We start from the raw sequence: 12,282 nt of genomic DNA, 5'->3' as shown, positions 1-12,282 counted from the left end.
CACGCAATGGGCAGCGATGCCGACTCGCGCTCCCTTTCTCTCTCTTTCGCTCTCTCTCTCTCTCTACCTCTACTAGTCTCTTCTTGCCCACCTTCCCTACCCGCGCAACAGGCGGAAACTGCCTGGCGGAGTGGGAGGAAAGGATCGCTGTGGCGGATCAACGCAAACGGACTGGGACGGAGCAAAGCAGCCCCGCTCCCCTTCACTCCCCCCCAAAGGCAGAAACAACAACAACAACAACAACAAAAAGCAGTCCAAAATACAGGGGAATGCATCACAGGAGGAGAGCACGGATGAGGAGGATCAAAAGCAGGACGAATGCCTCAGCGGTGTGTCGTCCGCATCGCTGAGCAAGACAGAAGCCTTATCGCCCCGGATTGTCGCCATGCGGCACCACCATACTCGGCTGCCACTGCCACATGACGGCCAGACCCTTTTTCCAAGACTACAGTGAATATGGAAAGAGCGAAAGAATCAGAGTGGGTGGGTGAGTGTACGTGTGAGAGCGACAGAGAACGAACGAACGAACGAAGAGCAGACATGCGCGTCTGAGATCAGCGACACAGAAGACCACGGTCCCCATCGCTCCGCACGTACCCATCCATCCATCTACCACCACCACCCACGCAGCGGAGGTCTCACTAAACAGCCGGAGGCGCACAGACGGAAACTCGAAAGCACCTTGTCCTCCGTTTTTGTTTTTGTTTGTTTGTTTGTTGGTTTATTATCGCTACACTCAGCCGCAGCCCCCCTCCAAACGAAAGAAAAATAACAACGAAAAAGAAACACTCTTCGGGCGTGGAGGGGGGTGGTGGGTGGTGGCGTATTGCAAACGCGACAAAATATCGGAGAGATGGGTAGAGGCAGAAAGCCAACAGCGTGCACGTTTCAGTTGGCGCCGAGCGTACGTCCCGCTCCCCATTGATGTGGAGCCGCCGCACCGCCGTCTCCCCGCCGCTGCTGCGCCAATCTCGCGCCGTACGCCTGCCTAGCAGCAGCAGCAGTGGCAGCGGTGGGGTGCACTGTGCCAAAGCCGGGTCCGCCACTGTTGGGCAGCACGTAGCGCAGGAACCACGTGGGGGTGCGCAGCGGGTCCGCGCCGTNGCCAAAGCCGGGTCCGCCACTGTTGGGCAGCACGTAGCGCAGGAACCACGTGGGGGTGCGCAGCGGGTCCGCGCCGTCCGTCTTGGGTATGACGTCCTTGAAGAAGAAGAACAGGTGGCCGACCACGACGCCGACCAGGTCCTCTACAATGCTGTGCCCAACGATGAGGTGGAACAGCATCAGGATCCATGGGAACGTGTTGGCGTTGAACTCGAAGTTGTAGAGGTTCATGCGCAGCTCGGGGTGACGCTTGCAGAACACCCAACAGAGGGACATCAGCATCGCAAAGCTCGTGACGGGGAGACCAAGCAGAAGGCCACCGGCTGTGTTGCCCAGAACAAGAATAATCCCCATCCACAGGAAGTCCCCACTCTTGCCTTTGAAGTCGAAGGTTTCATTGTAGTTCATGTAAGACACAAACATGGCGAGAGAGAGGAGCCACGAGAAGGAAAAGCCCCCAAAGAAGAAGGCGGCGCTGACGGGGCGCCACAGTTGCAGCTGCGTGAAGGCGGCGGGAGACAGCAGCAGATCCACAAGCGGAACCACCTGCAGCGAGACGAGGGTAGTGAGCAACACGGCCAGGGCAAGCCCGCACTTCGTGAGGGGCCCCAAACCATCCAGCCAAGTGTCAAAACTCTGCGCCATCTCACCGTGACGCAGACGTCCCAATCGGTTGCGCACTACCACAGAGAAAAGGGCCTCTTAGTTTGCTTGCAAGGACTTTCTGCACCGTGCACATGGATCGGTGAAGACCGAGCGAGGAGGAAGAAGAGAGTGTGAGTGAGCGTGGGAGAAGTGACACAGAGATCCACAAGCCACAACCCAGGAGACATTATGTGCCGGTGCATAAAAGAGATGAGAAACCAATCATTCTCATCATCAGAATCGGCAGCAGTTGAAAGCAAAAGAGGAGTAAATGCGTCGATCCACCCGCGCAGCGTCCCCCTTTCCGCCGCAAGCGAACTCAACCAACACATCATAGATGCACATGGGTGTAGGAAGTATCCGCTCACCTTCTCACCACTATTATGGAAGGGAGAGAAAGGGGTGAGGTAAAGGATAAAACAAATGACGATTGAACTTTTTCTCTCTCTCTCTCTCTCGACATGCCCAATCCCAAAGGAACCTTGCGGCCTGCTCAACAAGGCCGGAGGAGGACTCATTCCAAAACTGTCACCCCGGCACTTACAGAAGCTTCATACGCGACGCCAGCAGCACAGCCGGGGCCCGCACCGCATGCTCACACAGTGTGCGTGCCTCCAACACGACTCCAAACGAAAAACAACAACAACAACAGCAACAGAGAGAAGCGACATGAGGATCAAACAACAAAACAATTACAAACCAGGTGGATGAGAATGGCAGAGTGAAGCCGCCAAGGTAGAGCGGATGAATGGATCCTTTCTGCAACAGCGCGCCACACACGCCGCGTACTCAAACGGAACCCCCCGAGACAAATGCGTTGAAAACTTCAACAAGTCTTTCACTCCCATCTGTTCTCACCCCCCCTTCCTACTACCAGCCTCCGCTTCCCCGCAATGAAGGTAGCCGCCACGCGCTCATTGCCGCTGCCGTCCGCTCCCCGCTTCAGCGGAGTCGGAGCTGCTGCAGCGGCACCAAACGGGGGTTGAGTGCCCCTGCCACGCAGAGTCACACCACGCCGCGTACTCCCCCATACCGTTTCGCACCAAGTCAAAGCGGCGGGCAGACGGGTTGGTGGCGGAGCAGCACCACAGCGGCGGCTTGTCGTCGAAGAGGTCCAGCTCGTACGCGTACACCTGCGCCGCCCACACGTCGGTAGCCCGGTTCGAAAAAATGTCTTCGTAGCGGCAGATAGGAGCGCGGCACTGCATGCAGAGCAGCACGGACAGCACCTCCTCCGCCGCGGCGCCGCCACCACCCTCTGCGCTGTGACTGGCGTCGGGGCCGGTGTTTGCCCCCTCTTCACATCCGGCCATCCTGCGCCACTATGTGTTGGATGACTCGCTCTACGCTTGGGGAAATTCAAAGACAGTAGATACAACAGACACACACAGACAGACAGACAGAGGGAAAGGCAACCGCGGCAACAACAACAGCAACAGAAGCACTAACAAGGGGTACACTTACCATCGGCATAGCGCCCCCACCGTTTCCGCACTGAGAAGGCCGCTGGCATATTCCGTCAACTGCTGCATGAAGCCCGCGTTTGGACAGGCGCAGAGCCGCACTTCCCGCACAAATTCAACCACCGCCTTTACGGCATCACCAGAACTTCGCGGCATTTCGCCCGTGGCGCGCGCATCGCACCAGCACCGCAACAAAAAGGCGCACACCAGCGTGACAGAGCGAGACACCCCAGCAACGCAGTGGCACACAACGGCCCTGCCCAAGCCATCCACCACTGCCCGCATCAGTGCGATGGCGACATCGAAGTGCACATGCACCAGACACGACGGCTCATCACTCCATGGCAGGCAGAGCTTCAGGTAGACCACCCCGCCGTGGGCACTGCTGCCGTCATCGCTTGCCTCCCCCCGCCCATCATTGCCAGCAAAAGACCGCGATTCCACCGCCTTCTGCAGCCACTCCGCTGTTGCAGCTACCGACACCACCGTCGCAGCTGCTTTGCGTGAGGCATCACCGACATGTGCCTCGAGTTCCTCCCACGAACACACCGCCAGTCGCCGCACGCGGCAAGAGCCTTGTTGACGCGTCGCCGTGGCCGCTGGAAGCAGCTGCCGCATCTCCAGCCGCGGTCGATCACCGCGATCGCAGGTGGACACCACCAGAAGCATTTTTTCCGGCAATAACCGTTGATGCAACGCCCACGTGTCCTGCACATCCTTTAGCGCCCCCAAGTAGAGCTGTGGGACAATGCGGTGGGGCCGGAAGCTGCGCCGCTTTGGCGGGATTGCCCCCACCGTTTCTCCTCCTCTTGTTGTTGTTGTTGTTGTTACCGGACTGTTCCGTTTCCCCGCGCGCCACTGCTGCAGGTACTGCTCCAGGCCGTCAGCGCTCATCGCCTACACACACACAGATGAAAGAGGGAGGAAGAGAGACACGCATTAAAAGGTACCTGTGCTGAAAAAAACGACCAAGCCCAAATAATCGTAGAGGGTTGAAGACACGCACCCAACGGAAGAAAAAAAAAATGATGGCTACCTGCGCATACACACAGAACCACACCCTCCGCCTTTTTCCCTCCCTCACATGCGCACAAGTGAGGTGGAGAGGTAGTGTGTGTGGGAGACCAAAGGAGCGGAATGTGCATGAAATCGGGAAAAACGTCACATACCAGACCTCTCCTCTCCCACACCCCTCCCTGTCCATACGGGACATTCCAATGAGGATAGCGACACTGCATGGAGTAAAAAGAAAAAAAAAGCAAGGAGAAAAAAAAAACATACAAATTGCTGGCATAGGACTACATATGCGAACGCTTTACATCTTGGGGAAAGAGAGAGTGATGATGGTGGCGGTGGAGGAGAATGAATGCTGCTCCAACAAGCACACGCATACAAAGAAAAAAATTGGGTTTACCCTTCTCCTTTTATCATGAGTGGCGAAACACAATTTCCACCACACCTCTCTCCCCATTTTTATTCTCCCACTTTAGGACTTCAGACAGAGACAACATCCCCTCACCCTCATGCATTTATTCAACCACGTACAGAGGGTGCTCCTGCGGCTCTTCGTTACCTCCGCGCACCTCTTTCAGCATCGGTGGCTTCACGGGAGAACGGCTGATGCCTTTGTTGTTCCTCTCTCCAGAACCCGGCGCCTCTCTAGAGTCGCTTTGTGCGCCCAGACGACCATCGGAAGGGGGAAGCATGCCGGACTGCCGTGTTCGCATCCCATTGCTGTGGCGCCGCGGCTTTTTCGGCTCCAGCAGCGCCGCGGCATTGCTGGTGGATGATACACCATGCGGTCTGGGACAGCCGTAGACTTGCTCCAGTTGCTCGGCACGCTTTTGGATCCGTTCAGCAGCTTCTCGCCTGCTGTTCTTCTCACACACACGACGCTCCTCCTGGCTCAAATCAGGCGTGCGAGACGGCCCGCCCCTGCCTTTACTGGACAGGATACAAGAGTAGCTATAGCCCAATTCGGGGGTGGTGCCACTGTTGTTGCTGCTGTTGGTTCGCTCAAGCAACTGCTGCAGACAGCGCCGAAACGCGTCCTGCTGACGCCGCGACTGTGATGCCGGTGGCGCGGGAAGACGCAACTGTGAGTCCCGGTTCGACGCTTCCCCCTCGGCGTCGGCATTTCCCCTTGCAGCGGGCTGCGGCGGAAGCGTGCTCATCGTGGTGAGGTGACTTACTCCACGCGAGAGAGGGGTCCACATTTTTTTGCTGTCCTGAGCGGTATAGCCGTAGCCGAGCGGTGGTGTGCCTCTCTGCACCGTGCGCTGCAGCGCCTTGGAGCGCCGACCTTTGCCATCGGCTCCGCGCTGCGGCGTCCTCCTGGCTCCAGGTACCTCCTCTGATCCCTCCCCTTCCGTCGACCCTACCACACACAACAGTTTGCGCCGCCGTTCTGCCTCCCTCGGGCTTTCACAAGGCCTGTCATAATGCTGAAGAAGTGCCAGATATGCATCGCTCTCGCGCAGGTGCANCCGCCGTTCTGCCTCCCTCGGGCTTTCACAAGGCCTGTCATAATGCTGAAGAAGTGCCAGATATGCATCGCTCTCGCGCAGGTGCATCTCTGTCGGGGCGGAGGGCTGACCGCTACCTGCTGCTCTGTGCGCCGCTGCAGGGGCCATGCGTGCCAGGCGTTGTTGCCTCTGATGCTCAGCAGCCAGCACCTTACCTGCGCCCCTCACCGCTTGCTTCGAGTGCGGCGGCACAGCAGGCAGCGCCACTGACTGTAGCTTTGTTGGTGACAGGTTTGGCGGCCGTACCGGTGACAAACTTTCCTTGCCTACAGGCTCGCCATTCGCCAGCTCCTCACCTTCCTCACGAAACGACCAGTCACCTTCCTCCTTCAACGCCTCTTGGTCTACATCGTGTGTTGAGGCCGAGATATTGCTCTTAGAAGCGGGCTGTTGCTTCTCGTCATCATCCTCTTGCCACTGTTGTTCCGCGGCGGAAGCATCCACATTGGCAGCCACGTCGGTCTTTGTGTCCATCAGATCGGTTTTCATATCCTCGTCCTCGCAGCGCCCACCACTACCATCCGTTTTTGTGTCGGCGCTAGCATGCGGCACATCTGAGTTCAGCTCGTACGCCGCCGTTACCGTCTGCTCGCCGTCCGTAGAAAATTCGCTGCCCCGTGGCGGCTCACCATCTTTATCTGGCGAGCCTGCGCTGCGGTCAGGCCCCGCGTCCGTGGCGGCAGCAACAGCGTGGGCGCCGTCCACTTCGCCGGCCTCATGGAATTTCTCCGTGACCTCATCGCTGAACTCGTGGGCCTCTTCGCCAACCGCTTGGGGCTCATCGCCGATTTCATGGAACTTCTCCGTGACCTCATCGTTGATCTCATGGGCCTCTTCGCCAACCGCTTGGGTCTCATCGCCGATTTCATGGAAATCTTCGCCGCCATTCCGCTGCTGCTCCTCCCCCCCAACCGGGTCATCCACTGGTGCCTGGTCCGGTTCCGCTCCCTGAGCGAGTTCAGCGGCCGCAGACATTGTCTCCTTGCTGTTTCCTAGAAGTACACACTCAACCACTCACTCACCTAGTTCTGTTGTAATTATCACAACTGAGGGAACGTGTGGTGCTGCTCGTGCTGCTTCGCCACAAAGACAACTTTGTGCGCCGCGCTCCGTCCACTGGTGGATAAATGAATGGGCTGTGGCTGCTGATTGCGCGGTATTCAGCGAGTGTGTGTGTGTGTGTGTATGGGAAAGAACAAAGAAGAAAACCGAGAGAGGGAGGGAAAAGAGATACCAGAGAGTGAGAGAGAGAGAGTCTGTGGTGTTGGCTAACTTGACAAGGCGCAACGAGGAGAAATCTCGCATACCCCCCTCCTTCAAAACATTACACCCCACGAGCGTCGGCATGTATGGCCAGTAGAACACAAAGGAATGAAGAAAGAAAAACGACGCGCTGAATGCGGCCGCCCAGAGCTCATATACATTGCTGTCTAGACATAAGGCGGCGAAGGACAACGCGTGTGTGGAAGTGCCCAGAAGGACAGGCAGCTCGCGGGTAGTAACCCCTTAGTCTTTTTCTTTTGTATTTGCAGTCCTGTGCTGCAAGCCAGTCAAGCGCACGCTACGCCCAAGACGAAAGCTTTTTTTTTTNTCTCTCTCTCTCTCTCTCCTCACTCTCTCCCTCAGATGCATGCATGCAGGCACTCTCTCACACACACACACAGTCAGAGAGAGAGAGAGAGAGAAAGAGAGTGAAACTCCTGCGTGTTCCTTTCTTCAAGCATCATTACCCCAAAATTGCCCCACGCCGAAACGTATTAAAAGTACATTCTGTAGCAACAGAAGCAGGACCCCTTTGAAAACTTCTTCACCGTATGCTTGCTGCTGCCGCTGCCGCTGGTATTGCTGGAAATCTTACTGTCTGGCCAATATATTGTAGAGCCACACACATCACACACACACACACACACACACGAAGCCACAAACAGCCAAGGCTACCGTCGACGCTCAGCAACAATGTCGGACTCGTCCCACGGCCCGAGGGGCGCCTTCTCAATGGCTATTCTACCCTTCTCATCCATCGCATCTTCAATTGCGCGACGGGCATCGGCAGCACTTCGCCTAGATTTCGCATCGTCGTCTTCATTGTCATCGTCGTCGTCATTGTCCGCATCCATGGGCGGACGCGGTACCGCCCCGTCGTCACCGCTCGTAAAGGTCAATACATCCGGCTCCCCCTGCTGCTGGCAGTCATCCGCCCTCGCCTTCGCCGCCGCTGTTCCTGTTGATGACGCCTCTGTGGACCCCGCCGCACGTGTGCCTTGCCGCGACAGCGACTGCTGTGCCACTTCATAGAACGTCGTGTTTATCGTCAATGGCGGATTCGGCGCCCCAACGTCAATGCCGCATGTTGTAGTTGGGCGCGAGGGAAGCAGTGTAGCGGGTTTCGGCAGCTGCGCCTCCATCCAGAGGGACAGCGCGGTCTCGTTGCGCAGCTGCAGCAGCTCCTTGGCGCAGTGGTTGATGTCCTGCCGCGTGGTGTCCTCTTCGTCCGTCCGCTCCACCCGCAGCACAGAGGTCGGCAGGTTCGTGGAGACAACAGCAGTTTCGTGGTACAGCACCCGCAGCCGCGGCAACGCCATCACGATACCAGCCACTGTTTCCGGCAGCAACTGCGGAAGCCCAAGTAGGTTCAGCACTTCCATGCTCGCCATTCCATGCAGGTGGCGTACCTCGGCGTTGCCAATTGCATTGCCGGCGTTTTTCAGGCTCAGCTTGATGAGTTGCGGTAGGCGGGTGGCAATGGCATCAATGCTACTGCCCGTCAGCTGGGCCACACCACCCACGTCGAGCTCCAAGAGCGAAAGTGGGAGCCGCGCAAGATGGGCATCCACTACGCCCTTACATCCGTGGAGGGAGAGCCGCACCAGGTGTGTTTGCTGCTTTACAAATGCCTCTAGCTCCGATGATGAAGCGATAAGGCAATCAATAAAACCAGCTGAGAGAAGCTGCACCATGTCACAGGACTGCTGCTGCGCTGTTCCCACCGACAACACGCTGGCGCTGGCCATGAGAAACTTGGGTGTGACGCACCGATCACCATTATTTTCACTATTGGAGCGGTGAATGAACGCACCAAGCGTGCCGCGATCCACGACGATGCCCTTCAGCGTAATTTCCGTCAGCTTCGGCGCAAAGAAGTCAAAAAGAACATGGGAGTGCGTGAGGGGCACGGGCAGGCGGCGCAGCTCCGGCGCACGCAGCATTGCGACGTACGCGAGTGAGGAGAAGAGCACCTCAATATTGGCCAACTCCAGTTGCTTGATGCCGGGGCAGTTCTCCAACCGCAGCACCTTCAGCCGCTCATGCTGAGAGATGTACGTGACACACGCCGTCGTGAGACCATCGTCGCCTGAGAGGTCGAGCGTGTGCAGCTTCGGGCACGCTTCGAGAATGCCGCGCACATGCACGTCACGCAGTGTGGTGCACCCCGTCAAGACGAGCACCTCCACTGTTGGACCTCGGAACGTTCGGAACAGTGTCGTTGGATGGGTGATCGTGCAGCGGCTGAGGTCCAGGCACTGCACTTTGAACTGCGGCTCCTCGTCCTCCTTCACCACTGCCACTCCCGCTGATGCTGGGGCAGCCTCAGGAGCAACAGCAGAGGTGTCTGCATTCGTATCCACAGCGGTGTGCGAACAGTCGGCGGGTGACAGCACGTCGCTTTCCTGCATCATCGAGTCCGCCGGAAAATCATCCGTCGTTGCTGAAGGACTTGTCATCTTTACTGAACACCCCGTAGCCAGCTGCTCTCGTCGCGTAATGAGCGAGAAGAGGATCGCTAGTCCCTCGTCCGTCAGTGACACCTCCGGCAGCGTGAGCACCTCCACATGGAGCTCCATGAGGAGTGTTTCAGCCAGCTGCTGCATGACCGTCGTGTCACTCACAGCAAAAAGCTCCACACGGCGCACACTCGACAGCATGCGTATCATTTGCATCAGCAGACCAATGTTGGCGTGCCAGGCATCGGTTCGGAATGACAGCAGCTCCACCTGATTGACCCAAGAAGACGACACCGACGCTGACGACGAGGGCGAGCGGAGACTGCTGAGACGCAGAGTGCCGTGCATTTCAGTTGCGCCTCCTGAAGGCATTCCTTTAAACTCAACCAACACCCGTTTCATAGCACTCAGCTGGGCGTGAGTGATGGGTGGCTCCACCGCCATCAGCCGGNCGCCGTTGTACAGGCTGTGCAGGAGCTCCATGTGCGGCACCACCTCGGTACGGAAACAGTGCCACACGTACGCCTCGATGGCGCCAGTTACGTTCATGACATCTGTACGCAACAGCCGCTGCAGCTGCAGCGACCGGTGACCATCGAGCTGCAGCGCCGTCGCGGAGTGTGTGGGGCGGCGGCTCTTGCTTCCAACGCGCGAAGGGAGTGCGGGAGTGGCGAGACCGCCGCTTTGATGGCGCGTCCCCCCGCTGCCCACCGCTGACCGCAGTTGGCCGAACGCCTCCGTGCGCTGGGCTGAGCTCATGGCCTGCGTCTGGCTCGCGCGCAGCTGCCTGTTCTCGCGCTCCAGCTCATCCACGCGCTGCTGCCGCGTCTGCAACTCGGTCGTTGTGATGTTCAGAACATCGCGCAGCCGCATGACCTCCTCCATGAAGCTGGTGGACTCTGCCCTGCTGCCGGCGAGCTGCTCCTGCGCCACAGACAGCTCCGTCGCCATGTTGTGCAGCTGACGGTGGAGGCTCNCTCCTCCAATTTGGCGCGGTAGCGAGCCACAGGAATACCAGACGATGCGTTCCTTGAAGACATGGCCGATGCTTCCCTCGGCAGCTGAAACAATGGCTGCGGGACTGGTGCGGCACGAAGTGGTGCGATGACCTCCGACGAAAGACGCTGCGGCTCCTTAGTCCTTAGAGAGAGCGAAGTAAGCGGATTCTGCTGAAATTTCTCCTGTTGTTGCTGCTGCTGCTGCTGTTGCAACCCCCTCGGAAAGAGGGTTGGCAGGTGCCGAGATCTGCTGGTGCTGCTGCTGCGGTTGTCAGCCTCAACTCCAACTCCAGCAGCAGAAGAAATAGCAGTGGCAGGAGGAGTAGCAGTAGTATCGCCACCTTCGGCAACACCGCCACTGCCGGTGATGTTCTCGCTTTTCGTCTCGACGGCACTCTGTCTGTTGCTGGCGCAGCTGCCGCTTCTCGCTGCCGTGCATTCCGCGGGTGCAGGAGCCGCAGCGTCGGTTGCGGGCTCGAGGGATTCGAGGGGCGAGCCTGGGCGGGACGGACCCACCGCTACTGCTGGCATGCTAAATGCGTGAACTTCACAGGACGCGCGCCCCCGGCTCAAAGAACTACAACAACAAACAAACAAAAGATTTCCAAAGGGGGAAAAAAGGGCCTTTCCCTCTGCCCGACTCCTTCAACGTGACGAAGAGAGACAATGAAACCACGAAACAAAAAGAAAGAAAACATCGTGCGACATGCGCCAGCGTGTGGAAGGGGTGAACGCGCATGCATGGCCAATGCGTGCGTGGGCGGCGACGCCACGGCGTGGGTGGGGCACACGCTCCAAGACGGATGCGGAAGGAAGGGGGGGGGGAAAGAAACGGCGGGGGCGTCGTTGGCCTCCCTACTCACTCAATCGCGTTACATATAATATAAAACACAGTATTATATATGTGCCTATATATGAATAGCTTGATATATGCGCTGATTGTAATGAGTCTGCGCTTCCGCGCAGATGAGGGATGGACGGTTGTCGAAACAAAAACAAAAAACCACTCCAACGACTTGTGAGGCCCACACGCGTGCGCGATTGCCTGCCTCTGCCCGTGAGTGACACACACACACACGTCTTTGCTTTTTTCTTCCCACTCGCTCCATCTCTCTCTCTCGCTTGCTGTCGCGCATGTGCCATACACGAACAAACGTTTTGTTTCCCTTCGGCGCTCTCCCCGTGTCCCTATGTTCGATAGAAGGGACTCCCCCGCCCCCTCCGTCGATCCCCTCCCAGTTGCTTCTCGTCTCTCTCCTTGACTTCTTTTCCAATCTACTTACTGCTACTTCGGCTGACGACATTGTTCTTGTTGTTCCTTCTATTCCCCCCTCGCTTGCAGTTCCTCCGTGTATACACACCCACACACACCTGCGTTGCTGCTGCGCACCTCCCCCCTTACTGACGGTGCCTCTCGCTCACACACACACACAGAGAGACAGACAGAAACACACGATACAAAACAACGCGCCGCCGGCATCAAATCCCCACGCACAAACAGACACACATGAACATAATGGCCGGTGATTATCCGTAGTGCATACGCACCTGTTTGTCTGTCTGTCTGTGTGTGTGCGGCTTTTCTTTTAAAAACATTTTATTTGGGCGTGGGGGGGGAGAGGCGCCGCGGGCGGCAGGCACGAACAATCAAAGGCACACACAGACACACACAGAGGGGGAGGGAGAGCGAGAGAGATATCCATGCACACAATGGCGGGGAGAGAGCGAAAGAAAAGCAAAAACACACTCACAAAACAAACAAAGGGGTGAGCGAAGTATCCCCCTCCTCGCACAAACAATAAAACCAACAAAACAGAAAAAAAAA

The 12,282-nt window shown here is 57.6% G+C and overlaps 5 protein-coding genes across 5 annotated transcripts; all 5 read right to left on the bottom strand.

The window, feature by feature from the left end:
* Positions 1–888: 888 nt before the first annotated feature.
* On the bottom strand, positions 889–1,749 carry DQ04_04911040 (Derlin-2/3; the record flags this gene model as incomplete). Its single annotated transcript, XM_009313863.1, has 1 exon — positions 889–1,749. One exon carries the CDS (start codon positions 1,747–1,749, stop codon positions 889–891), a length of 861 nt encoding a protein of 286 aa, XP_009312138.1.
* A 914-nt stretch (positions 1,750–2,663) lies between these two features.
* Positions 2,664–3,062, bottom strand: DQ04_04911030 (hypothetical protein; the record flags this gene model as incomplete). Its single annotated transcript, XM_009313862.1, has 1 exon — positions 2,664–3,062. The coding sequence occupies one exon, from the start codon at positions 3,060–3,062 to the stop codon at positions 2,664–2,666; it is 399 nt and encodes a 132-aa protein (XP_009312137.1).
* A 147-nt stretch (positions 3,063–3,209) lies between these two features.
* Positions 3,210–4,106, bottom strand: DQ04_04911020 (hypothetical protein; the record flags this gene model as incomplete). The annotated part of the gene is made up of 1 exon (XM_009313861.1): positions 3,210–4,106. The coding sequence occupies one exon, from the start codon at positions 4,104–4,106 to the stop codon at positions 3,210–3,212; it is 897 nt and encodes a 298-aa protein (XP_009312136.1).
* A 635-nt stretch (positions 4,107–4,741) lies between these two features.
* On the bottom strand, positions 4,742–6,712 carry DQ04_04911010 (hypothetical protein; the record flags this gene model as incomplete). The annotated part of the gene is made up of 1 exon (XM_009313860.1): positions 4,742–6,712. One exon carries the CDS (start codon positions 6,710–6,712, stop codon positions 4,742–4,744), a length of 1,971 nt encoding a protein of 656 aa, XP_009312135.1.
* A 959-nt stretch (positions 6,713–7,671) lies between these two features.
* On the bottom strand, positions 7,672–10,410 carry DQ04_04911000 (leucine-rich repeat protein; the record flags this gene model as incomplete). Its single annotated transcript, XM_009313859.1, has 1 exon — positions 7,672–10,410. One exon carries the CDS (start codon positions 10,408–10,410, stop codon positions 7,672–7,674), a length of 2,739 nt encoding a protein of 912 aa, XP_009312134.1.
* Positions 10,411–12,282: the final 1,872 nt, after the last annotated feature.

Source organism: Trypanosoma grayi, assembly GCF_000691245.1.
Source record: "Trypanosoma grayi strain ANR4 Tgr_491_V1, whole genome shotgun sequence".
NCBI classification, from domain to species: Eukaryota; Euglenozoa; class Kinetoplastea; order Trypanosomatida; family Trypanosomatidae; genus Trypanosoma; species Trypanosoma grayi.
The sequence above is the reverse complement of the archived record's forward strand: the minus strand, read 5'-3'. Positions and strand labels throughout refer to the sequence as shown.